The sequence below is a fragment of the Hylaeus volcanicus genome, chromosome 7 (genome assembly GCF_026283585.1).
Source record: "Hylaeus volcanicus isolate JK05 chromosome 7, UHH_iyHylVolc1.0_haploid, whole genome shotgun sequence".
Classification (NCBI taxonomy): Eukaryota; Metazoa; Arthropoda; class Insecta; order Hymenoptera; family Colletidae; genus Hylaeus; species Hylaeus volcanicus.
This window is the reverse complement of record NC_071982.1, coordinates 21,636,153-21,663,223: the sequence shown is the minus strand read 5'-3', so window position 1 is coordinate 21,663,223 and position 27,071 is coordinate 21,636,153. Positions and strand designations below refer to the sequence as shown.

General features: G+C 37.3%; 1 protein-coding gene across 3 annotated transcripts; it reads left to right on the top strand.

Moving 5' to 3' along the window:
* Window positions 1-12: 12 nt before the first annotated feature.
* Window positions 13-22,628, top strand: LOC128879430 (serine/threonine-protein kinase minibrain). Of its 3 annotated transcripts, XR_008457634.1 has the most exons (10): window positions 13-1,770; window positions 5,967-7,156; window positions 13,274-13,539; window positions 13,792-13,960; window positions 14,099-14,266; window positions 14,654-14,940; window positions 15,016-15,162; window positions 15,510-15,939; window positions 19,782-20,318; window positions 20,803-22,628. XR_008457634.1 is itself a non-coding variant. In XM_054128567.1 (9 exons), the coding sequence occupies exons 2-9, from the start codon at window positions 6,997-6,999 to the stop codon at window positions 20,234-20,236; spliced, it is 2,082 nt and encodes a 693-aa protein (XP_053984542.1). In that variant the 5' UTR covers window positions 14-1,770; window positions 5,967-6,996; the 3' UTR covers window positions 20,237-22,628. The 3 variants fall into 3 exon arrangements, 2 of the variants coding, with proteins under 2 accessions (XP_053984542.1, XP_053984543.1); XM_054128567.1 differs by having other exon boundaries at window positions 14-1,770; window positions 19,782-22,628; XM_054128568.1 differs by lacking the exon at window positions 13-1,770 and adding an exon at window positions 1,827-1,967 and having other exon boundaries at window positions 19,782-22,628.
* Window positions 22,629-27,071: the final 4,443 nt, after the last annotated feature.

Below are 27,071 nucleotides of genomic sequence, written 5' to 3'. Positions count from 1 at the left end.
GGAACAGCATTAGTAGTAGTAGTAGTAGTAGTGGTAGCAGCAGCAGTAGCAGCAGCAGCAGAAGAATAAGCAGCGACAGCAACGTAGAGAGCAGAAGAAGAAACAGCAGCGGCACTAGCAGCAGTAGCAGCGCGCGACGTTGTGCTGTTTTGACAACTATCCGCCGCGTCGGGGCGTCGCGCCGTTTTTCTCGCGGCGGCGGCGGCAACAGCAGAAACAACGACACAGATCCGTTTGAGTAGCTCGTTGCTCGTGACGGCGCGGCGGCGACGCTGCTGACCCCCCAACCCGTAAGACGACGACGATAACGGTGGCAACGACGACGCTGGTGGCGGCTGCGTTCTGTTATTATTTTGCCGCGGTGCTTTTGACCCTTCGAACCGGGCGAGTTCATTGCAGTGCTTCCGCGGGGGTGTTAGCCAGTTTTATTACTCCGGCCTTCTCCGTCCGCAGCAGCAGCGCCGACGGCGCCAGAACACGATATGGTATATGCAGCGTGTTACTAGTGTACGTGCTCGATCCCAACGATAATCGGACACGTTCTTGAAACGAGCACGCCTATTCTCGCTGCCGAACGACGACCACTCGTCGCTCGTCGGCAACCTCTCGACGGTAACCCTGCCGCTGGTCTACCACGAGAACGCCAACTCGTACAGCAGTCGATTCTAAAGGACTCTCTATACTCTACATCGGTGTGACGTTGCCACTCGGAAAGGACGCGACCAACCACGTGATATACCTGTCGTTGAACCGCGTCATGCAAAGCATGCTCGACTCCCCGATGGCCATAACCTGAATTCACCCGATTTGACCCGATTAAACCCGATTCAACGTACTCGTATAAGAACAATCAACCGAATCAACGTATGACAGAAAACAAACGGTAGCCATTTACGTTTTTTCCTCTTTCCTCGTGCTCGAACCCGGACCCTTTATCCGACGGTGCGCGTCCCGTCCCGTCTATCTTTGTGTTTAACGCTCGACAAACAGCGCGTTATTATTTTCTCGAAGAAACCGTGATTGTTCGTACCGTGCGTCTCAGCGCTACCGGATCAACCGAAAACTTTCAGTTTTCAATGTTCCGCCTGCGCCACAGCTCGTAACAGGTGATTAGCTGGACAAATGGATGGATTAATCGCGGTACGCGTGATATTTCGCGTGATTGTTGGTTCGGTGCTTTCGTACGCCGGTGATAACTCGAAATAATCGTGGTCTGGTGTTCAGTGTGCGCCTAGTGTCATCGGTACAGTGTCGGCACGGTGTTAACCGTTACGTGTAATCGTCGAAGGTGGTGGTGTGGGAGTCCGACATTTTAACCGCTCGTATTCACGAAAAGATACAAGTGCCCACGTGTGAAATACGGTCGGTACTTCAGGGGCGTGGGAATCGTACGTCGAGCTTACATTTGCCAAGGTTCTTCAGCGCTGTTTACGGAGAAGAATTTTATCATGCGCGGTTAATACTCGCTTTCGTCGTCGCGATCTGTTTATTTTTCCATTATCGCGGCCACATTGTTGATTGCCAAAGCGAAACGTGTCGAGCACGTCCCTTGGCGTGATTCGAGAGAGATCTCAACCAAGAATCGATGAAAGAGGTTGGATGATCTCGTTAAACGGGACGAACGAGCAATTTCGGATTTTCGTGAAACTATACGGACGCTAACAGTAACGGTCGAACGGTGTTCTAGGAACAATATTACGCCCGTACTTTGTACTTTTTATCGAGTGTTTGACAGTACTCGGCCAAGTGTGTGACAATGAAATATACCTGGTGAGTCGAAACTTTTATATCTAATTATTGTCCGTAAGCATAGCCAGTTTGTTCTCGCGAATGCATACATTTTAAACGGTTACTCGAGACAAAGAGAACGAGAGGGAATGGAAGGAAAACAGGACCTATCGTGAGATTTAGGAGGGGGCTTTCTAGCATTTTCAGTTTTTAATCAAAACTCTCCTTCTCGACTAAAGGTATTTCCAAACGAAATTATTAACTCTTCCATCTAGATTTTCGAAAACACGAGCTTCGATTTTTCGTTGTGCGCGATTTCCTCTATATTCTAAAACGTATGTATTCCATCGAGAAGGAAGGTACATACGACAGTTTCGTCTTGTTTCTATTTCTTTACGCGCGTACAATTAAGCAAATTTTATCGTTTTTCTTTCTTTTTTTTATTTTTCCAATCGTTGAAAATCTCCATTTCGTAAACGTTATGTATCATATGACTCCTAAGTGCTATTTGTAGGTTAGGTTACTTACTAATCGTTCTTACTTAACCTCAAAAATTTCTCATGGATTATTTCTTTCCTTCTGCTGGCAATGTTACGTTTATTATTTCGAACGATGTGTATTAACGAAGAAACCAAGTTCAGTAGAACTTGAATTTATAGATTCCAAGTTTCATATCAGCCATTGTAAGCGGAATAGTGAAATCATCATTTTTAAGAGAGCGTAGACTATGTTGGACAGTGGATTCTTTTATATTAATACAAACGTCGTATTGTTTGTGTTAAATACGTTGTAATTTACAAATATTTACTCAAAAATTACACTTTTTGCTAAAATATGACTAGGAAAGAATAAAGGGTGGTTAGATATCGAAAAAGGAATAAAATATTGCAGTGTCTCAAATTTATTAAGACAAAACCATTGGCAATTGTATTTCAATCTTTCAAAACTTAATTATTAATTACAATCAAAATTCACTGTTAAGCTCTATAGGAATATTGTTAAAAACCTTATGCATCGTCACAAACAATTCTTGTGTAAAGTTTGCCTATTCGCTTGAGAAAATAAAAGAATTATCTTAGGCTATTCAGTTAGGTGAGACATATATATCGTGGACTTATCATCTTCTCTTGCACAATTTCTTTCATTCTTAACTTAGATGTGTATTTTTATTCTTTCATACCACAGTACAGAACTGAATACCTATTTTGTTATTGATCCTCATTTCATTGTTTTATTTACATTAGATATTGTTAGTATACAAGTTTAATTTTTTTATACCATTTTTGAAATGTTATATTTAAAAATAAACTTTTAGCAGAATGGCAGAATTATCGATACGTCATTATAAATTTTAATCTACGATACAAGAAAGAAGAAACCTATTTGAAATGTGAAATATAAAATTCAGAATTCAGTCCTAGAAGCTGTGAAAGAGTTAATTACAATTAAGAGTTAAAATAAAGTGTGAATAATATGTAAAACATTTTATTAGATTAATAATATAAGTTGATATTCCAATATATCAAGGTTACGGTGAACATAAATTTGGTCTAAAGACTTATTTCATGTTTTTCCAAATAGAATTTGTAATTTTATATATTATAGAGAATTTTCATGAATAAATTAAATTGTACAATCTTATTATTGGTTATTGAATAGAATTGGTTAAATATTAGACGTAGAAATTAATTCTATGCCTTTATATTCAATTGCTTTTAACTTTAGTTCAAATAGAAATATTCACTTGCATTACTTGGCGAGTTAGAATGCCAACTTTCTAAATCTTCAATCTCTATTATAATGGATCTACATATATAACCTAAGTCTTAACCTGATGGACATTACATCTATACACAAAGTTCAATAATGATCAAATTTCACCTATTGTCATTCTTCTAACTGATCATAAATGTACTTGAGAATTAATAGGTGATCATAGAAATTAATTATGTATATCGTTGATGACTAGTTTAAATAGAAATATTTACTCATGAGTTTGTTACATTAAAGTACCAACCTCCATAATAACTTAACCTATGGATTCCTTTGACATTTTGTTTTTACAACTATACGTGCTTTTTTGGAATGTCTGACTAAAGGGAAATCAAAATTGTACGGCTTTTCTTTATAAATAAATAGGTTTGGTTTAGAAAGGCACAGAATTAATTTCTAGACCTAATATATTCTTTATTTTTTATTGTATTTTCAAATAAACTGTATCGCGTTTGTACAGTATTGCCAGCCATCCTGGTGTATTAAAATATTACCAACTTAAACTACATACTTAACTAAGAAAACTACAATCTCCCATAATCTAAAATACAAATTTACTTTCCATCTACATCTTTAATATCTAGAGTGCGATATCGATGAGCTATCGCGTTAGTCTTTATCTACGGTCAGCTGTGTTAACGCTTTGCGATCTCGTGTCGAACGAGCTTTGACGAAAATGTATAAAAATGAAACGAATTGAATCGCGAAGGGTTAATTTACTACGCGTTACAAGAGAAAGTCACTAGATTCGAGAAAAAATTGACGTTAGTGATTTTTCCTTTTTAAATCTTTTTAAGATCTACTTGTTAAAACAAAAAAAGAGAATTATATTATAGAGAGGATCTCAAGAAGATGTCGACACTAGCGAGTTGTTGAACATTTAGCAAAGAGAGGAAACGAGGCAAACAATATTAGCAAACTTCAGGTAATCGTAATCTAGGGTTTTTGTCGAACTCTGTAATAAAAGAGACTAAATTAACCCTAAACATTTGCTCGATTCCACGCGTTTATTTTCCAGTCACACTTCAAACTGTCGCGCGGTCCAAACACTCTTCTTTCACACCTCAGGTTGTCGTCATCCATGCATTCGTTGAACTCATTCGCACACTCAACATATTGACGACAATATTTATATCGACGTTTTACAATTGCAATAGGATATTTTAAGTAAAATTATTAACATCAGTATATAGTTTATCACTAATTTTTGAATATTCCAGTACTTTAATGAAAAAAAAATCGTTTTCACATTATTGTTTTCAACGTTTGGTATTATTTGCACTTATAAATTAATCAAATAAAATTCGCTTCTGTTGTTTCAAAGAAATATATCGATTTCTATATTTAAAAAAAAAAAAATTTGGATTTTTACTTCTTTCAATATGGCGTACCTTTTTGATCAATTTAGAGTTTCGAGAGGTTGTTCTACATACAGAAAAGTTAGTTCTAAATATTGTTCTAGAACGTTAATTACTCAATTATTAGAAAATTTGCATTGATCCTGCCATAGAATGTAGTTTGGTATTTAAGGATTACTTTCGTATGAAACCACTAGCCAAGATATGAAATGAAGGCGACGTGAATCAGTTTCGCGTAAACGTTGTACTTTGCTCGTTTTGTATGGACGATAATTATTCTTTTTTTTTTTTTTTTTTATGATCCTAAGAACTGAACTCTCGGATAAACCGGTGTCGGCACTAATTGCACGATCGGAAGTGCCGTTTAAAAAGATGAAGGAGACCTTGACCATGCTAAACAAAATAATTTTTTTCGAACTTTGTCTTGTTGCAATGTACAGCCAATCGAACACTGATCGACATTTGTTTAAGACAACATTTACTTAGAGAACATAAAATTAAAAAAAAAAAATGAATCTTTTCAAAGTTAAAAATGAAAAGATCTCCTGAGAGTAGTAGGCACGATCGTCCGACCACGCGGCAGACAACTGTAGGGTTAAACGTTTGCTGAACAAAGGCTTCGCACTGTCAGTAAGAGAGAGAGAGAGAGAGAGACCTTGAATGACCTCGTACAACGGCATTCTGAAATCATTTCAACGGTTCCTATTACGTAACAATTTTTAAATTGCAGCGTACTATTTGGAAAAAATAAACACATCGATGACCTTGAAATCTCATGAAAACACTTACACCCAGCCAAAGTTTTATTAAAGCGATAACAAGAATCATTTCATTTACATCGAAGTGCATTAATGTATTGCATGTATAAGTATTCGACTAGAAAATCATTTTATATTTTTTTCATTCGTGGAAAAATGCCGGCTCGGCGGACGATTCAGTGGAGCGTCTGAAAAAAAAAAAAGAAATGGTTCTGTGGGGTGGGCACGATAACTCAAACCGGGTTCAAGTTAGAACAGCGAAACTAACTGGCGGAAGAACGATAGCAGAAACAATTCCAATAGGTTTGAGAATGGCATAGTAACAATTATTCTTCCGGTCTGATTTCAGACAGCAGCATCGAGGATCATGGACGTTGAGAGCGAAATCGAATGACGTATCTTTCCCCAAAGAAGAAGTACTCGCAAACCAAGAGAATTAGCGAACGCTCGTAGCGTTCGAAATAAGCGAAGAAAAGGTGCGCCGATTCCGCAGTCGCGTAAGGCTAGAGAAGTTGGTTGAAAGGACGGGAAGAAAGTTCCAAACGAGAGGGATCGGCCGTGAGAGGGGTAACCGAAAGCGTGTGCACGCATTTCTGGATCGCGTAATAAAAAGAGAGAGAGAGGGAGAGAGAGCGAGAAGTAAAAAGGACTCAGTGTATCTGTAAATAAGAGTTATTTTTCGTATGAGAGAAAAGGAGATACATCCAGGTCGAACCGAGGGAAAACGAGCAAGAAGACGTTTACGAGTTCTCGAACGGAAGAAAGTTCCAGGAACTTTCTCTCTCTCTCTCTCTCTCTTACAAGGGTACACGAAAACGTTGGAACGTTGATACAAGGAGGAATATACAAGGGGGCAAAATGAAGAAGTAAGTGATGCAAACGTTGATGTATCGATGAGTTTCACTTCCGCGTTCTTTGTCCAAAATCGATTGCGTTTCGTCCGCTGATTGCTTGGATTCGAAAAGATTGAGACATTTTTGCGAGAGCCAAGGACAGAGAGTGCGAACGAAAGAAAGAAAGGGAGAGAGAGAGAGAGAGGGGACAAACTGGAGTAACATAGAAAAGGAAGGGGAACGAAGCTGAAGACAAGAGGGTGTAGTGATTAAAGGAAGAAAGGAGGAAGAAAGAGACCGTGAAAAGGAACACCTGGGAAAGAAGAGTCGAAGATAAAGAAAGAAGAGGAAAAAATAAGTGTGTGTGTGTGTGTGCGTGCGCGCGCGCGCGCGCGGCGAAGAAGGGAAAGAAGGAAGGAAGAAAGAGGGTGCGCGCTGTGAAGCGGTATTGAGAGGGCTGGCGTGCCCCATGTTGTGAGCGTCTGAAGACTGCCGGGGGCAGAAGTGAAAGGGTGGGAGGGAGGGAAGGGTAAGGGTGCCGCTGGTATGGAGTATGGAAGCGGCGGGGGTGGAGGCGGTGGAGGCCGTGGGGGTGTCCAACCACCCTCCGCAGCTGCGAGGGGTATGGCGGGGACAGATACTACCGATGCTGCGTGGCACAAACACGAACAAATGATCCTTATGGAATCCAGGCATAAGCAACAATGTAAGTATCTTGGCCCAAACTATAGAAATAATTATCCCTTCGAATTTATCATTTCTCACTTTCATCTTTTTATTCACTCTTACCCTTCACGGAAACTTTCGGTTTCGCTGTCAAGGGGGGTCACTGCTAACATCAACAACCGATCATTTTTTTGATAACCTATTTAGATTTCAAACGACCAAACAGTTTTCAAATTTTTATCTTGAACATTACTGGCACTCCACACGAGTGGACTGTATAAAAACTTGACCGATTAACTGACCACTTGTTGGAACAATGTTAATTAGAGAAATGTGAACAGAGATAGTACCATCAACACTAAATCTACCACTGCAGGTCAAATGACCCTTTTCAAACTTTTATATAAAGTTTGTATACATAATGCATAAATTATATACAATTGTTTCGGGCATTATTCAGTTTAGTAGCACGTGAAATATTTTTGTATTCGATTGAAAACAAAGTGTCTTTAACACTTTAACAGTATCTTAGTTCGATCACAGCAGAAACAGGTATAAATAACATCTATCAGTGTGCCATTCGACCTCTGAGGAAGCTAACTGCAATACTGACGAAACGATGATGTATCTTATCCAAAAGATACGACTTCCACCTGCAATGTCCTAAATATCTTATCTTAAAGGAACATTTAAAATATAATTTCTTTGAATTTTTTCAATTTCGTTAACACCATCTCTATAAAATCGGTTAATAATTTCAACCGATGAAAAGAAAAGAAAGTTCGAAAAAACTGTGCATCCACTGATAACCACAAATCGTCACGTGTGGAGACCATAGAGATGTTATACATAGAGTAGAGGAGCCAGAGTGTGATGCCAGTGTTGCTTCCAACTCGCGCATGCGAAGTGAGGAGAGCTGATCGCGCAATACCGTAACTATAGGAAACGATGCGTAGTCCCAATTCTTTGAAACTTGTACTATATCATTGTTTGGGGCGACTAAGGGCACAAGTTTTATTATGGTCGCGTTAGATACTCTAGTGACGCAAAAAAAAAAAGTAAATAAATAACAGTGCACATGCGCGAGTTGGGAGCAACCACTGGCATCACAGTCGTACCACAATTAAAAAGAGAAAGAAAACACGGTACCCTATCCGTCTTTGTCTAGCAACGCATACGTACAAGCGCGACAATACGTGAAATTTGGCTATTGAACATTTGCGTAGAGGGCACGTAGAGTATAATAACAATAAATAAAAATGAAATAGGAGTCGTGCTCGTCGGATTCTGCGAGAACACGTAGAGAGTGTAGGTAATGTTGAAATAAATTAATGAATTCGGTAAAGAAGTAGGAACCAAAAGGTTTTTTCATTTAGACCGACTATCGATCGAGATTTATGTTCGAAGAGGAGAGAAAGTCGGATTATAAGCAACGATTGAACGTCGGCGATAGCGTAATGGGATCCATTTTTGGACTGATGCCTGATCAGCGACTCTCGAAAAATTTAAAGACTTTAAGCTAGACCGTTCAACTGATATGTATTTTCGACTTGGCAGTCTGTCCCTCTGCTATTGCATCTTTGTCTTCTTCTTTCTCTTCCTCTTTCTTCCAACTACATTTGATGTATCCTTCGGTTAGAGCACTCTAGCAGGCGTTGAACTTGGATGGCAGAAAAACAGTTTGTGTTTTCATTTACATTCGAGTATTTGTAACTCCGGTTTAAGTAGAAACACTTACTCGTCATTTTGTTACATTGAAATACCGATTTTCGAGTTCTTCCATTTCGAATAAATTCCAAGTAAAATATCGGAATGTTATTTGATAATGGAACCTCGATTATTGCACGATAGCCAGATTCATGGTGTCGAGAAGCGAAGGGAATGGTCGCTAAGCAACAAGTATGGTTGCAAACGCTGCGTATGGGCCATAAACAATGAGGATATACCAAGGGGCGCTACTCGTCACATCGGTAACCTCGATTACTGCAGTACTTTCAGCCCCTATTTCCTGCAATAATCGAGATTCCACTGTCTTCTCGGTATTTAGAGACACTTTACGCACGGAATATTTTTTTTCCATTTATCAAAAACATTTTAGGCCCAGGGCAGACCGGTTTGTTAGTTTATCGTAGGCTATGGTGTCGATACGTAGCAGACTTGGTCACAACCATTACGTTAAGGTTGATAATATAATTTCGATATGGAATTTTGAAATTATTTTTAAAGCAGTGTTAACTCGCACGTCCTGCGACAAACCAACCATCAACGTTCGTTTCTCTTTTCCACAAATCGCTTAAACAATCAAAAGAAATACTTTTCAAGATAGGTTTCCGCGATTCGTTCAATTTCTCTTCTGCCTGTAAACGCGAAAGATCATGTGGAGGATAGGGACAGATTTGTCTGAAGGTTACGCCGAAAAGATGGATGCGTACTTCAAATAATCACTTTCTCCCATATTTTCTTTTTTTTTTCTTTTTTTTTAAGCAGATAAAACGCGTGAAGGCCGGGTGAGTCGGCGAGGGTGGGTGGTAGGGGTAGGGGTTAAGAGCGAATAACTGGTATAAGTCGTGGTCACCTGATTTCAAGCCAACGCGACGTCTTCGCTCGGCTTCGATGCGTTCTATCATAGTCTGTGGTGTTGATACAGAGCCGACAGAGGCGAGAGCCCCTGTCCTGTAAGGGCTACTCTCTCCTCTCGTATTTTCCGTCTCGTTCTCCTGTCGCAACTCGCAATTCGCGACTCGCGCTAGTATAGAAGACAGACCAGCCAGTCGGTCGGCGGTCGCTCCACCCCCGCGCGACAGGATCAATACGCGACTCTCCTCTTTTGCTAGCTCACCCCCTATCTCATTCACACGCACACATGCGCGCCAACTTTCCCGTTTCCTCCCCTCCCACTCTCCTCCTCCTCCTCCTCCTCCTCGTCCTTCTTCTCCTCCCCTCCCTCCCTCCCTCCTTTACCATGCGCGTCGTAGAGCATAGGCCCCGTAGTCGGTAACGGTAACAGCAAGAGCGAGCAACACCAACGGCAACAGCACCAGAACCGCTCAACTGTTCGTTTCGAAGCTGTCTTTCTGTTGCTATGCCGGCTGCCCTTATCCACTCTTCTGTTTCCTCTACCCGCCCCGTCTCCTTCTTCCTCCAGTCGAGCTCTTTTTTGTGCGTTGTTGTCCTGCAGGATGGATCCTGCGTCGCATCGCTACGCGTTACTCCTCGCTCCTTACCAAACGCTTACCAAAAATCCTTCTTTCTTCTTTCTTCTCTATTCTCTATTCTCGTTCTCCTCTCTTCTAATCTCTCTTTCTCTCCTTATTAAATTTTCCTTTCACCAACCATCTTCAATTTTTATATTTTCCTCCTCCCTATAATGCGTTTTGCATTTCGTTTTTTCTTTATCATACGCTTGTTTAGACGTGTAAACTGTTATGGCAATGTACTGTGTTCGAATGTATCGTACGCACACTGTTCTGGAAGAAAGAATAGCAAACGGTGCTGGGTGGTAACCCAGCTCTCTCTCTCTCTCGCTTTGTATTTGTCATTGGAATGTAACTGCGATATTTCGTTCATAAACAGTCGTAATGCCCCAACAATTTTATTTATTTCAACAAATGTATCGCTATCTTACTCCAACTGATCCATTTAAAGTGTCCACCGTTTCCAATTTGTTCAATATTTTCCTTTCGATAAAAGTAAGTTCAGTCGTCATTTTGTCGTATAATTTGAAGAAATATCGAGGACTTCTCTGGGTACGAGGAACTGGCGTGGCAATCGGCCTGTTGACCCCTAACAAGGAAACGCACGTGCGCACGGTTCGCGTGCGGCACCGCTTTAAAGTTCGCCCAGTCCAGTTTTATTCTCGCAGAGTCAGCCAATTTTAAAATTGATGGATGAGAACGGGCCTTTTGGACCTTAAACAGAAAATAACTCGGTAACAATTAAAAATTGTTTCAATGAAAAAACATTTTACATTTTTGGTTTTTAAATTGCGTACTTATAGTGTACACGGTTTAAGAATTTTTTAAAGATTGAGAACATAGTCTAATTTGTTTTCTTTAAGAAGCAACTTTTCAATTTCTATTCAATATCAACTTTCCATAAAAAAAAAAAATCTTGTATCGATAACAATTTATATTTAAAACAATTAAAATGATGTTACAAAGATATTTAATGGTTGTCTTAGCGAAAAGCTGACTAACAAACCACTGGTCGGTAGAGCGTTAACAATAGCATTGTGTACGTAATATCGAATAGCTTGTACGTACATGTGACCTAAGGCTAGCAATCATTTTTAGTCCACTACACGTTGCTTATCGTTTTTACAAGGAATGTCGGCGTAAATTTTTCACGATTGCGATTACGCTTTGAACGTATATTTTTAATATGTTAGCACGTTCGAAGAAAAAAAAATCTACGTTGGAACAAGCACCTTTCGACACGACAACATGTGTTCTGGAGACGTTATTAGAATATAAGGACCGAAGGTTCGATTCTAGAACATTTTTACAGGGTCAGATTTACTTACATGTGATGATATCTTTATGATCAAATAACACACTGCAGAACTAACCTAACCCTAAGCCAAATCTAGACTACCCCAACCATAAAAATATATGGTAGATGGAGTAGGGGTACCACGGGTAAAAAGGGAAGGAAAACTGCGTTACCCTATTTGTCTTTGTCTAGCAGCGCATGCGTAAGAGTACATCGTTATTCGCGCCTTAGCAACGTTAACTCTTTATTACATTAAATTCGGTCGGCTTTCAATTGTTTTCTTGTAACATTTGTCCGCTACTAGTGTTACAGAATGCGTAAATTGTATAAATGCGTAACATAACAGCCGTATACGTTATATAAATTCGTAATGTACAGAGCTAATTCAAAGTCAATGATACACAGTCTGATTTCTACGGCGCGTGCGTCAGTAGACAGAGATAGGTAGAAGTGTCCATCTGTCTTTGTCTAGCTGCGCAATGCATACAAGCGCATGGTTCCACGCACGCTTTCTGAATATCTCAACGTTAACTCTTCATTCGATTCGATTCCCTCGACTTTCAATTATTTTCTTGCGATATTTCAATTTATGATTTACCTACTGTACTCGAATCACTATTACAAAGTAGAATATAGAAATACTATTATAATTCATGTAACTGTAATTTTTTTTCACGAATTTAACAGCAATTCTTTTTGTTGTTACTATCAATCGTTAGGCAATCTTGAACAGCTTAGAGTTTCGAAAACTATTATCGGCATTAAAATAAAAATGGAACGTGTTGGTCCTTCGCGGTCGTACGTCGAGCTAGCCTCGACAAGAATGTAACGAAGAAATGTGAACCGCAAAGGGTTAACCGTTTAACGAATTCAAATCTAGTAAACGTCAAGTTACGTAGGTTTGATTAGCTCTCGATACTAAGAAGTCCAAGTCCATTTAAAAGTAGTTTAACCACGGTATGCAAAGCACGTATGTGCAATGTTACGGTGCATGTAATTGAGAATTCACGCAACGAGGTCACGAAGTCTAACACAGGTCGTGCGATAACCAGCACGCATTCCGCTTCATTCATGTTTCCTGATATAGATTGACTTTCACCTACACCCCCGTCCATAAGTCACCGGACATTTCGCTCGATTCGCGCGATTACATTATTACAACATCGATATTGTTTACACTGACGCGATATTACTATTTCATTTTCCACGCGAAAGAATTATGTTCGCGTGTTAAGGGAGGAGTATCGTATACTGTGTGTTGGAGTTTGGCCAGTGTTCTCGAGTAAAATTTGAAAAAACTTTCAAAAAGTATCGAACAATCGAAAGAGTCTATTTTTTAGTTCATTTTGGAAAAATACCTAAAATCCATCTAATCTTCAAAAATTCATAGCTACCTTAGTAATGAACATTTTGGAACGAAACTTTTTTCCTTGTGGATCCCCTCATGGAATCCCACAAAAAAAAGCATATAGAACGTTTTTCTCTAAACTGAAGTACCAATTTTTTAAAAATGGTGAGAAAAATCTTTTTAAGAATTCCCAAGGGGGTCCCACCCGTCGATTTTCATGAGAAACTAAAATTGTCCGTAACAATGATTTTTCATGTACTCGTTAAAAATGAACTGTGTTTACGAACTTGTACTAATTGTGTGATGTTTGATTTTCAGTAGGCGGGAGGGCGGGAACAGGTGGCGGCGGGGGTGGCGGTGGTGGCGCACCTCTCTATGGTCGTCTAGTAGCAGAGGAACCCCTGCCCCCCACGGTATGCGGGGGCACTGGCGTAGGTGGAGGAGCCGGTGGGGTCCCCCAAGAAACTCCTGCGGACATTCACGCCATGCAAGCCAGGATACCCCATAGGTTTCGTGATCCAGCCACCGCACCCCTTAGAAAGCTCAGTGTCGACCTCATCAAAACTTACAAACACATCAATGAGGTGACGGACGCTTTTCAACAATTTTCCACCCCTATATCTATATCTACATCTATAGTAACAGAGGGGCCACAAAGTGACAATTGTCAGGGAATTTAACACTTTGACCTGGGGAACGACTTTTGCTTGAAACTCTAAGAGGCGTAGATTAATTTCTATGCGGCACCTTGTAGATCATTATTTACTGTTGCTTAATTTGCGTATAACGTCCAACATTTTTCTACGTTACGTTTGTTAATTTGTTTACGTTTACAGGTTTATTACGCTAAGAAAAAAAGAAGGGCGCAACAAATGCAAGGAGAAGATGGTTCCCATAAAAAGGAAAGAAAATTGTACAACGATGGCTGGGATGACGATAATCATGATTACATTATCAAGAATGGGGAAAAGTTCCTCGATCGTTATGAGATCGATTCGTTAATAGGTAAGATATTACGTTTCGTTGATTATAATGTCGTTACAATTTCGATTCCGTCACAATAAAACCCTATATGTATATTGAATACAAATAAACTAACAATTTAATGGAATGTTATGGATTGAAAATTTGTTACGCTTGCAGGTAAAGGCAGCTTCGGCCAAGTAGTGAAAGCGTTTGATCACGAAGAACAAACGCAAGTGGCAATAAAAATTATCAAGAACAAAAAACCTTTTCTAAATCAAGCGCAAATCGAAGTGAGGCTATTAGAAATGATGAATAGGGCGGATACCGAGAACAAATATTATATAGGTTTGTGTCGCGCTGGTCCTGAAATTAACCCTTTGAATGCGGCACGATTTTTTGCTGGAAATCCCAAGGGGCGAGGAAAAGTCGAGTTTTAAAATGTGTCACCTTGTAGAGAATGATAATGAAAAGCATCTGATAAGTACTCATTTACAATTAAATATTAATAAACTTTATATATTTTATAAATTATTAATATACAAAATTATATTGTAAATATAAAAAAGTTTGTTCGTGTCATTCTCTGTAACGTGATATTTTTTTAAAATTGATTTCTCTGAATCTAATTTTCGATATATACGCCGTTCTTAGTAAAAGGGTTAATGATATTTTACGTCGCAATCTATTCTATCACCGATGAAATTGTATAAAAACAACTGTTTTGAATTCCAGTTAAGCTAAAGAGGCATTTTATGTGGCGAAATCACTTATGTCTGGTATTCGAACTGTTATCGTATAATCTGTATGATCTACTTAGAAATACGAATTTTCGAGGAGTGTCGTTGAACTTAACAAGGAAGTTTGCACAGCAACTGTGTACTGCCCTTTTGTTCCTGTCTACACCGGAATTGAACATCATTCACTGTGATCTGAAACCTGAAAACATACTTTTATGCAATCCTAAACGAAGCGCGATAAAAATAGTGGACTTCGGTAGTTCGTGTCAACTTGGACAGAGAGTGAGTGCACAACGTACACGGCATTCCACTGTTTGTAAAGGTTGAAAAACTAATTGTTACTAATCACGTTTTCAGATATACCAATATATTCAATCCAGATTTTATCGATCTCCTGAAGTTCTATTAGGAATACCTTACGACCTTGCGATAGACATGTGGAGTCTAGGATGTATTTTAGTTGAAATGCATACGGGAGAACCTCTGTTCAGTGGGGCCAATGAGGTAACGAATGTTACATTTCAACATCGCCATTCTTCCATAACTTCATCCAGTTCGATTACGTCGTTACGTTTTTTCATAACTCCGACGAAAAATTGACGAAATGCTTTAAAATTTGGCAGAGTTATTACTTATAGTAATAGAAACAAGTCTGTGAAAATTTTGTTAAAGTATTATATTCGTTTCGCTATCGTTGCAGCTGGCTTCTTCAGGAGTAAAATCATGCACTGATACATCAGTGGAAATGTAAGCGTAGCCCGATTCAGACATAAACCTGAGGAAGCTAGCCGAATGCTAGCTACTTAAATGCTTATTCAAACGTAATTTTAATGTTTCGGTTTTGTCTACAGGTCGATCAAATGAATAAAATCGTAGAAGTACTAGGAATGCCGCCGAAACATATATTGGACCAAGCGCATAAAGCGCGGAAATACTTTGACAAAGTCCCCACGGATGGCTCGTACGTGCTGAAAAAGATCAAGGACAAAAGGTACAAACCTCCCGGCACTAGACGCTTGCACGATATCCTAGGCGTCGAAAACGGAGGCCCTGGTGGAAGAAGGATAGGTGAACCTGGTCATTCAATCTCCGATTACCTCAAATTCAAAGACTTAATTCTGCGGATGCTGGACTTTGATCCGAAAACAAGAGTGACACCTTATTACGCGCTTCAGCACAATTTCTTTAAGCGAACAGCCGACGAGGGGACCAACACGAATATCGCTGCTGCCAACAGTGCTAACACGAGCCCGGCAGTAGTGTCGATGAGCCAGGATCATGGTAAGATTCCAGAATTTGTTGCTTAAACAAAGTTTTAATCGAAAGAACGTGTCATTTTTGATTTAATAACACATTTTACGCGTGTATCTGACATTTTGATGGATGCTATCGGTTCTTGTTCCTAGTTAACATATTTCGTACACGTTAAGATCGTGTCGCTTACGGTCATAGTCTTTTTAAATATACACTCGCTAGAGTTTGAACTGTATTATATAGTAGATATACAGTTAATCCTTTTTCTTTTTATATATATATATTTATATTTCACATTGAAATTGTCTGATTAGAGTATTTTCCATTATTATCTGTCTTTGCTACTTGAAGAAAATTATTCATGGAAAGAAAACCACGTGTTACCATACAAAATATACGATGATTGTATCACGTATTCGATCGAATACTGTGAATAATCATAGATATCTTAAAAGTTATGCTACGTATCGCTCAGAAATAATTTCAATGCTGTACGCTACTTTTGTTATCTCGCGTAACAGATTGAGGGTGTCGTTGAAATTTTCTTGTCTCGTATAGTTTTTTTCTTTTCGAAGTAAAGTCTAAACTAGAATATTCTGAAAAAAAAAATAGTTCTTACTTCAGTTTCAACGAATTAACATCATGTCGAATTGACTACGAATGAACTTTTCAAGGAACTGCTCCATCGCATCGAAGATTTAGGCAGGCCTTTAATTTGTGCAGAAAATAAGAAACTTTCTCTTTTATTATAATTTATGAAAGAAACGAAGTACGAATAGAATAAATGGAAAATTGGCAAATTGCATTTGTTAATATTTATGTTTTTAAAAAATTGTCTTGACCATTGTTAACACAGTGAGCGTAAAACCTGTTTCGTTAGTAATTGTATCAGACCTTTGACGACTAGTTAAATAATTAAAATAGTGTTACGCTGTAAGGTATATATTTTATTTTCTGCGCAAACTAAACGATACTTGTTGTTGCCCGTAGATATGATGGGGGGACAGTACGTGGCTCGATGACTGTCGTATCCGCGGGGCGGCGACGACCTGTCCTAGGCCCCAACCCTAATCTTACTTACTAACATAAGTAAGTTTTGTCTAACAAACAATCCTACAAGCTAAAAGACTAACAATGTCCCTGGTAATCATATCCTGGCCTCGAATACGAAGCCTTGCTTGCTTGATCAAAAGATACTCGCACCTCCGACTCTTGAAACGAGACACGGATTCACATTGATTGCCCGTGCCTCCAAACTTTGATACTTTCAACGTATCTTCCACAGTTACAACATTTACTACCAGATTACTACCCTAGTTGCCTAAGAATATCCTTGTCGAAATGACACGTGCTACATTAGAATTTTCAAACAGTAAATATCAAATATCATCGCTGGAATATGTTCTCTTTAACGTTAACTTTTCCATAAATTACATAATCAAATGGAAGATTAGCATTTGGTACATATTCAGTTGCATGTATACATATAGTATAATATTTTCAACGGTCTACTACAATCTATATCATGTTTCGTTTACTCGTTTTCGAAGAGCATATTCCAACTAAAAGTATTTGAACTGCATATATATCTGTGTTAAGTTTTTATTCTGTAGAGCGATTACTTCGTTGTCTTGTCTTTTATTTCATGCATGATTTAACTGCTTGCATATAGCACGTTTAGGAGTGCATCTTCGTCATATATGCGAGTCATATATTAAATTTTACAACGAACATTTTATCGACCCAATGTGTGCACATCTATCCCATCATGTTCCAATTGTTTTCTTACAATTTCATTCTACTTTGTACATTCTGCATCAAAGATGAAAACAAAAGTACACGATAATATGCAGAGTGTCCCACATAAAGTGTTGCAAGCTGTTTTCTCAGAAACTACGCTTTTCTACAGTTGAACAGCGCAAGGGGTCTAATCTTTTAGCGTGCAATACATTTTTTTTTGCAGCGAGCATTAGAGAATAAGGAGAACCTCAAGTTTGTATTAACAGAATGGGATTATTTGGATAGTTCTTATATAATCGAATAACGTTTGCTCGAACCATTTCTTTTTATTCTGCATAGTTACAAAATTATAACGTTAAATATGTGTTAAAATAACTACAATAAAGTTAGCTCTGTTTAAATAATCACCTTTTCATAACAAAAATGTACGAGGATCTTCTTCTATCTTCTCGAACGCTCGCTACAAAAAGTTTTGTTGCGCACTACAAGATTAGACTCCCTGCACTGTGTAACTGTAGCAAAAATGAAGTATCTTCATTAGTTTCAGTCTTGTAACGCTTGATGTGGCTCACCCTGTGTATAAATTCAATTGACAACCAACTCGAGCATATATTCGTTCCCTTTTTGTTAAAATTTAGGTAAATAGGATGATGAATTACCAGTGTGTAAACAGTGAACAGTAAACATTCTAGTTAAGTATCTATATTGAATTTAAACTTTTACTTGCCAAGGCTATCAAGTTCCACGACCATTTATAATATAAACTTGCATACAATCTGTCCTGTGATCAGGCAATGAAAAAAGCTACTGCATGCTAAAATTAATTCATAATTCTGTCTAACCTTTCCTTAAAAGAAATCTTTGAGTTGCATTTGTTTGCGAGTAAAGTTGACGCATAACTGTGGGTACTGTAGTCATCGGTACTATATTACTTATCAAGTACATTATGTGTCTTACAAATATTTATATAGATTTCTAAAAGGTAACTAACAAACGTTATCGGTCAATTTCACGTCAATTTAAGAATTTATGATACGTATCGTTGTATTTTTCTCACAAAAATGTTTAGATATACCATTCAATCGATTATGATTTACTTTGTACAATTTACTGTACAGTATGTTACTAGAACGTCCTGTGTTTTATTATTATTATTATTATATATGTAGATTGACCTATTTTTACGAATATTGTCAAAAATATGGTTTGAAGGATATACTGTTGCATTTATATTAAACATTCAGAATCCGTAAAAAAGATTCCCAAATATTAGCATTCTTTCGACTCGGATGGCGTTCTCCCTTGTTGATTTAATAGGATTGATTAAATATATCCTTTGCTTTCGACTTTATTCTCGGACAAATTCATTTAGTGCCAATTGTGCGCAGCATACAAACGTACATCGGCCAGCTAATCTAAATTCGATACAAAGTTATTATTAGTGAAAGCTACGATACAAATTCACTTCCTTCGACACGCTAAAAGATTAGTCTCCTTGTGTCATTTACAGAAGGAAAAATGAACTCGCATTAAAAATATACACAAACAATAACAGACAATGAATATACACGGTATCCTCAGCTAGTATAGAACAATATGATTATGTACTTAGGTAGAGTACATTAAATTATGTGTGCTGGGAAGCGTAATGCTACCAATAGTATGCTATTCGGCACACATTAACAACTATTCGTAATTATAAGAAAATGGTTCGAGCAAATGTTAATCAGTTTCACAAGTGCTATCCAAAGGACTACCTTCCATCGAAAAAAATTTATAAAGTCTTCTATCCTTCCCCAACACTCACTGCAAACAAACTGATTGCGCACTACAAGATTAGACTTGTATAGTAGCGAAAAGATGAAGTCGATATCCGAGAAAACAGCTTGTAACACTTTATATGGGACATCCTGTGTATATAAAGAAAAGGATAGAGAGAAATTAAGTTAAGTTGGATGCCTGGAATGTGTCCCTGTAGTTGAAAAGAAATTTTGTTCATTTGTTTTAACTCTCCCATAGTGATGTTCTATCGTAAGAGCTAGTACTTCGTGGAATGATCTTTGGATTAGTGTGACTAATTGTATTGGATTAGCTAAAGAATCTAAGGTTGTATTTTCTTGATGTCCCAGGACTGGTAACCATGTCAGGACAGGGAAGCAGCAACAGTGGCAATCCGATTCAAGGATCAAGCCTCCCTGGCTACCAACCGATGGAGTGCGATTCTTCGCCCCGCCATTTGGGTAATCGGCGCGTTGGAACGACGAGCTATCCGTCGACATCTGCCACCGGGGTGTCTGCGAGCGGGCCAATGTCCATGCAGTCCGTGGACAGTTCCCTGATACAAAGCTCTCTCGGATCGTATAATAGCCTAATTCTTCCTGGAATACCCCATCTGCCCGCGATGATGACCTCACCGATGATACAACAGCAAAACTTCTATAATTACGGTTATCCGACGACAGATGCGCATGGAATAGTCAGACAACCGTCGACGGTGTCAACCGGCAAACAGAGAGACTCGGAAAGGGAAGACAGTCCTATGGTCGGAGTATGCGTCCAGCAGAGTCCAGTCGCTATCCACTGAGAGCGCAAAAAGAGCGAACGAAACTACAACGACGCTCGATGAGAATATGTACTGTATCCGCGGTACCGTCGAAATATATTAGGTGATTATACATACTGTATATACAATGTTCGCGACGATACCGCAAACTTTATCGTACTGTTTACGAAAAGATAAAAGGAAGGAGAGCAGTGAGAACGGGCAGCAGGAACTTGAAGGTCCTTCCCCGTCGCGTTGCTTTGCATTTCGTCGTTCTGTCGGCTGCGAAACGAGTCTCTAAGTCTAGAAATAAATATTACACTGATAACAACACACTGCCGCGCGAAACTGACGTTAGTAAAAGTATATGTAATGGATCAGAGGCAGAGATTAATTATGTAGAAAGAACGTTTGTAAAAGGGATGATGTTGAGAATATAATATAACGAGTCAGCTTCCAAAGAACAAAATATAAAAAAAAAAAAAAGATGAAACGAAACGAATTTAAAGAAGTATTACGAAGGAATGCAAAGGAAGACACGAGGGAAGCCTCCTCTTTTCCATTAGTTTTTTCTTTCTCTTCTTAGTTTTTCGTTTGTCTATCTTAAGAAGCCGACTGGTCTTACATTGGGCACGGATACGCCGCGTCCGGCACAGAAGCTTATGATACTTTGCTTGTGAGCACGGACGGACAAATATGGTCTAGTGAGGATGAACCCAGCTGGCCTCTCGGGTCCTGCCCGATTCTGCAAACGCTCGAAAATGCTTTAGTCGCGTGCGCAACGTCGTTATAACAAATTTTGGCAACCCAAACTGTGTGGCCTAGAGAGCGAAATCGTGATAATTACTATTATAAAGATGCATAAAACGGGAGGAAAAAGCAAGGATTACCAGTGTAAGCATGTACTCCAATAGAGTTTTATACACAATGTCACAAATGTAAACGGTTTAGCAAGTAATTGCTAGCAAACAGTCGCGTCAAATGCTAGTTATTTGTACAATATACATAGGTAAACGATAAGAGTGCAGCTTTAGGTTTTAGCTTTTAAGTGTGAGAAGTGGACACTGGCATTGTAAACTCGACTCTTTTATTTACTTTGACGAATAGAGAAGAGGACGTTGCAAACGTCGGTTTGTTGCTGATCAAGGACTTTAAACAAACGAGGTTTGCATCATTTAACAACAATACATATTTATACAGAAAAAAAAAACAGTAATAAGAAAGTTAAAAAGCAGTATACACGTAAGATCGATCAAGAATGATATAATCATACAAAACCTAGATACTTTATAATAAACGATACGCGCGTACTCATATGCATATGTTTTCAATGGCAGTCGTAATTGATTTTTGCCGTTTCACTTCGATAATTGTATCTAGCGCTATTTGTTATTATTATACAAGGTGTCATACTTAAACCAGGCTACCTAAATATCTCTTCCAGTAGTGATAATATAAAAAATATTTTACACGCAATTTGAGTTTCAAACCATTCAAATTACATGTAAAATATTTGTTATATTATCACAATTGAAAGAGATATTCAGGTGGTTTAGGTGTGACACCCTGTATATTTTGTTATATCATTGGCATATTAGTTCGAAACCTTTTCCTGGCATTTTAACTTTTTCTTTTTCAAATTCTTTTTTAAATATTAATATATATGTATATATTGCTATATATATATATATATATATATAGCTCTTTTAAACAGTTTTCCTCAACATTCTCTTCGTTTCCGTTCAGTTACGGAGTACAAGTGACTCGAGAAACGTAAATATTATTGCCAGAATGTTACATTACGTAAAAATAAATTATGTCAATAGCGATAAGATAATATAAAACGAGACACGACGAGCGATCCAAATTTTCGATACTTACTAAAAACATATACTGCAACAAATAATAATCTTTTGAGACGTTATACATGTTTCTAGTTCTTTTTTTGCGACGCATGTATTAAACAGGTTGTTCTTTTTAAATTATTTTTCCACGTTTTATTCACGAATTTTGATTATTTTATACGAAAGAAAAGATAAACAGTATGCACACTACTCGATACTGTGTATACGTTACGTAAATTTTCGGCTTGCTTCGATTATGCGATGGAATGATTTTAGCGTCAATGTCAAATTTAATATTCTATTTTTAATGCTACTATTGATTTTCTCTTTTTATTCGTGTCATTGCAATTTGTATCGAAAGAGTACGACATAGACGTGTATATTTTGCGTATCAATTTCTCAAAAGGTTTTCACTACTGTACACCGCAAACAAGTCTCAAATTTCTATTAAACGTCGTACTTTTCATAATCATTGATCATGCCCGAGAATGGAATATTTTAATTAAACAAAGAATCGTATTTCCAAGCAGACTTCTTAAGGTTTTTTTTTGTTTTTTTTTTTTGTTTTGTTTACTAGTTAGCAACGAGGAATTTAACGATAAATTTAATGACTCGCGAAACCATATTCGCTCGAATTTTTCGCTGAAACATATGTATTGTTAACACGTTTATTTTGTCCCAAAGTATGACGATCATTGCGTATGATACATTAAATCTAAAACATGTAACGAATTCTTGTTTATATTGGAGTAAGCGATGGACGCAACGGAGATTCTACGTAAAGTCACGACATCCAATGATCGCGAACTTAATAAAAATTTATATCAATAACGTACGACTGAAACGTGAAGCCGTTAAGAACATATTTTGCGCATAAATCTTTCAAGGTTTTTACTGTACGCTAAAATCTCCGACTTGTATAAAACGTCGTACTTTTTCTTACGTCAATCATGTCTGAGAATGGAATATTTAAAAAAAGATTAGGATAACCAACGATCACGAAGCTATTCAAAATTGTATATTCGAAGAGAGCATTGTATCTCGAAGACGACTCTTCTTAATTTTAAAAGGTATGACATCGGAGATGTACGATTGTTCGATAAGATGACGCATTGTTCAGTCAGACTCGACCAAGTTTTGTTTGCGACGATTTCTGACATTTTCATGACCTCGTCGAACGGCAAAAATCAGTACGCTCTATAAACGCAGACAAAATGTGTGATGATTCCACATGTGCCCTCTTCCGAATTTCCGTTACCGCGCGTTGGGCTCATTAGTCAGTTGGGACATCTCGCTTTTGATAAAGTTTTTGAGTGAGATAGTAAGTTAGAGAATATCGTCCTTTGCCTCGTCGCGGTCCATGCGTCGAGGTAACCTCGACAAAAATCCACTGAAATCAGAATATCTGGACTGCGAGGGATCGAGTCTTCCTTTCGATGGAAGAGAACAAGAGAAGATTTAACTCTTTGCATTCTTAAGCCCCTATCCAAACCTCTGTTATTTGTTGGTGACGTTCTTAACGTTCCCATTAAACTATCTTCATTTATCTACGCTTACCTTTGGTTGATAAGAATTTCAAGCACAAAAGTCGTATAATCCATGAAATTGTCAGAAATCTAAGAAATAACACTGCAGTTGACTAACAGTGTACAGGTTAATTGCTTGCAAAGGGAGTGCAAAGGGTTAAATGATCGACTTCTGGGCGCAACGTGAGCTTTCTTCAATGCATCGTCGAAGCATTTTCTCATCTGACGATTGTTGATATTAACACATTGCCAACCAATCGTGGAAAACCTCTTCGTACCATTATGCTACATGCGATCTGAAATCAAAAATAATAGCGACAGGTAGACTATAAGAGTTGATTTACAGAAAAGTAAAGTAGACTTGTTTGGTTCTTTTTTTTTCTTTTTTGTTAGATTCTTTGTTCATGTTTCAGGAAAATAGTTATCCAGGGATTATTTTTCTTGACAAGAGAAGTTTTAGGTAACTGTTTCGCTTAAATACATTGCAACATTGAAGTAGCATCGATAAAAGTGTTAAATAGTTGATTCAACAGTTTCGTCTAATTTCATATAATTAATGAGAAACCACTGAATATATTTCCAACCATTAGGTACCGTTTAAAAACTCCATCTTATCAACTTTTACATTAAAAGAGTTGCAAAAGTTTAAATAGAGGTCATGTTGTTAAAATTGAAGAACAACGGGCGGTTGGCAAAGTGTTAATAAAATGATTCCGATTATGTGATTTCCACACAGCGAAACGATCTATTGTATCGTCTAAAATTGTTAGCGATTGTAATACAGTGTTAGAAAGAGAACAACGATCGTCGTGTAAGACTTAATTCTAAAAGAAAGAACTCCTTGGAATGGAAAAACGATAGCAGCAAAGAAGGGAAAATGTTCGAGTGCAATTCGAGCGATTATTAAAAAAGAAAATTTCGAAAAATACTCGGAAGAGCGGCGGTCGATTATTGGAAAAAGTGAATTGGATAAAAAAAAAGAAAAAGAAAAAGAAAAGGAACGATGTGGAAGGGATTGAGAATATTTGGTTGGAAAGTGGGTTTTATAATTATACAGCGATAGGTTGATTTCGAACGCGCCAATTAATTGTTCATACGAAAACTTTTTACAGAGACTACGTTTCAAAATATTTTCATATTTCTCCATTCATAACGTATGCGTTTCTTATAGCTTTTGTACCCCGGGGAAAAAAAAAAGAATTTGTCCACTCAATAATTGTCGCAAAACGCAGAGTATTTATGCCAATTAGCAAACAACAGAGACGTATACATTTAAAATAGCGTAAGAACCGATCGCGATTTGTGTTCCAAACGATTTCCCATTACTTTCGAATATTTTACTAAAACATACGAGATTTGTTGACCACGCGTCGTCGAAGAATTTAATGTGTATCATTTCGAAAGTAAAGTGAGCTCCTTGTAGAGTTACGCCGTAAATATTGTCGCCGTTTCACTTTTGAAGAAACCAAAAAAAAAAAGAAAAACAAAACAACAAAAACAAAAAATACGAAAAATATTTAGAATACGTTAAGAAATTTCCGTCAGTCGCGTGTCTATTATTGTTCTGAAATAGTGGTAAACGTTTAAATGATTTTCCGATAACGACGTCGAATATATTGTTTCGCGTTTATTTCGATCCGAATTCTTTGGAACACATCGTGGCTGGATTAAAGTAATATAAGTTTCCTAACGTCATGTGTAAAAACATTGTGTTCAGAAAATATACTATAATACGACTGATATAAGCCGGTTACGCGAGATGCGAACGTGATTCGGGGAGGAATGACTGAAATATTGTCCCGAGGTTCTCGTTCGACGATCGCATCGCGCTAACCGACGTGAAAATATAAGGAATGAATACAGAGAAACAAACTGAATTAAGAAGAAACTGATTTATTAAGATGAAAATACTTAACAAAGCTCCATACAAGATGAAAAAAAGAGTTGTATGTACCCTGTAAACATTTTCATTATATTATATTATTATTGCTACTACTACTATACTTATTATTATTATTATATTATTATTATTATTATTACTACGATTAGCATTATTATTTTTATTATTACTCCTCCTGCTGCTACGTTTATTGTTATTTCACTGTTATTATTATTATTAGTACTTTTATTATTATTTTTATCATAATTATTACCATTATTTTTATTGTTATTACCACGGCTACTCCTACTACTACTACTACTACTACTACTACTACTACACTACTACTACTACTACTACTACTACTACTATTACTACTACTACTACTACTCCTACTACTACTACTACTACTACTACTACTATTACTACTACCACTACTACTATTACTACTATTATCATTATTACGGTTATTACAATTATTGCGATTATTATTATTTTTATTTTTATTTTTATTATATATAATAATGTAATTGAAAATTTGAAACGATATTACATAAGGTTAATAATAAACAAACGCATCTTCATTTTGTCGTTACACTTTTTGTTAGTCTCCTCAAGTCCTACTTCTGTCCAGCATTTTAAATGTTACGTCTTTCTAATGGAACTACAATCTTAATAATAACAACAACGCAACAGTTTGAGATTTGCTATGCGTGTGATGCGTTTACCCTTTGTAGGAACAAGTTAAACGATTAAGTTTTATTACATTCTGATGAAAGAAAGAAAACGAATCCTAGATTCTTTATTCCAAAGAAAGCAATTATAATATTTTGCGGGAAGATAGTAGAAGCAATCGATTCGATGATATGTTGTCCTTGTTCTCATACTTTTATTATTTCCTCAAGTGGATAGTCGTTCATATTTACTATTTACATACGCATTATTTATTTTTAGTAATTTAAGTGTGAATTTGTTATTTTTTATTTTATAAAAAGAAGCCATAGTCATCCCATATTCATTGCATAGATTAAACAATCTTCTGTTAACAATTAATGAGTATATCATTATTCTTGTTTCCTACTATCCTTTACAACTTCGTCAAGAATTTCTTCGTCCCCTTTTTATGAAGTCCTATTCAGTCCTATTATCGTCGTCGTGCAAAGTTATTTTGCTGATTTTCAATGTTGCAAAAATGTTCGTAATAAGTTAAACAATTACAGTATGTTTCATTCATGATAGAATAATGTATTTTTTTAATATTGAATATTGTTTATTTAACCCTTTGTACCCGACGCATTTTTTTTTTGTAGCCTTAAGTAACGAATGACGCATCATTGCCCCAGAGTAACGAGTAGTACCATAATTGTTAAATAATATGGTTTATTAATCATAAAATTCATTGCATGCATATTTTGATATATATAGAAGCACAAACGCCAGTTAATGGACACACAAATGGTATCGCCGTCTAGCGGAGAGGTCCGAACTACTTTTCAGACCGTTTTTTCAAAAACATTAATTACGTACTTTTCTCTGTATATATATGTTATCTTACATCAAAATTATCATTATTCAACATTTAATTGTTCATTTGTACATTAATAATTATCTAATGCCTGGTTTTTTTA

Excerpts from the sequence above, each read along its gene's own strand:
- LOC128879430 (XM_054128567.1), top strand. The coding sequence starts at position 6,997 with ATGGAGTATGGAAGCGGCGGGGGTGGAGGCGGTGGAGGCCGTGGGGGT. Across the intron at positions 13,540-13,791 it reads CTTACAAACACATCAATGAG|GTTTATTACGCTAAGAAAAA; the intron begins GTGACGGACGCT and ends TTACGTTTACAG. Across the intron at positions 13,961-14,098 it reads TGAGATCGATTCGTTAATAG|GTAAAGGCAGCTTCGGCCAA; the intron begins GTAAGATATTAC and ends TTACGCTTGCAG.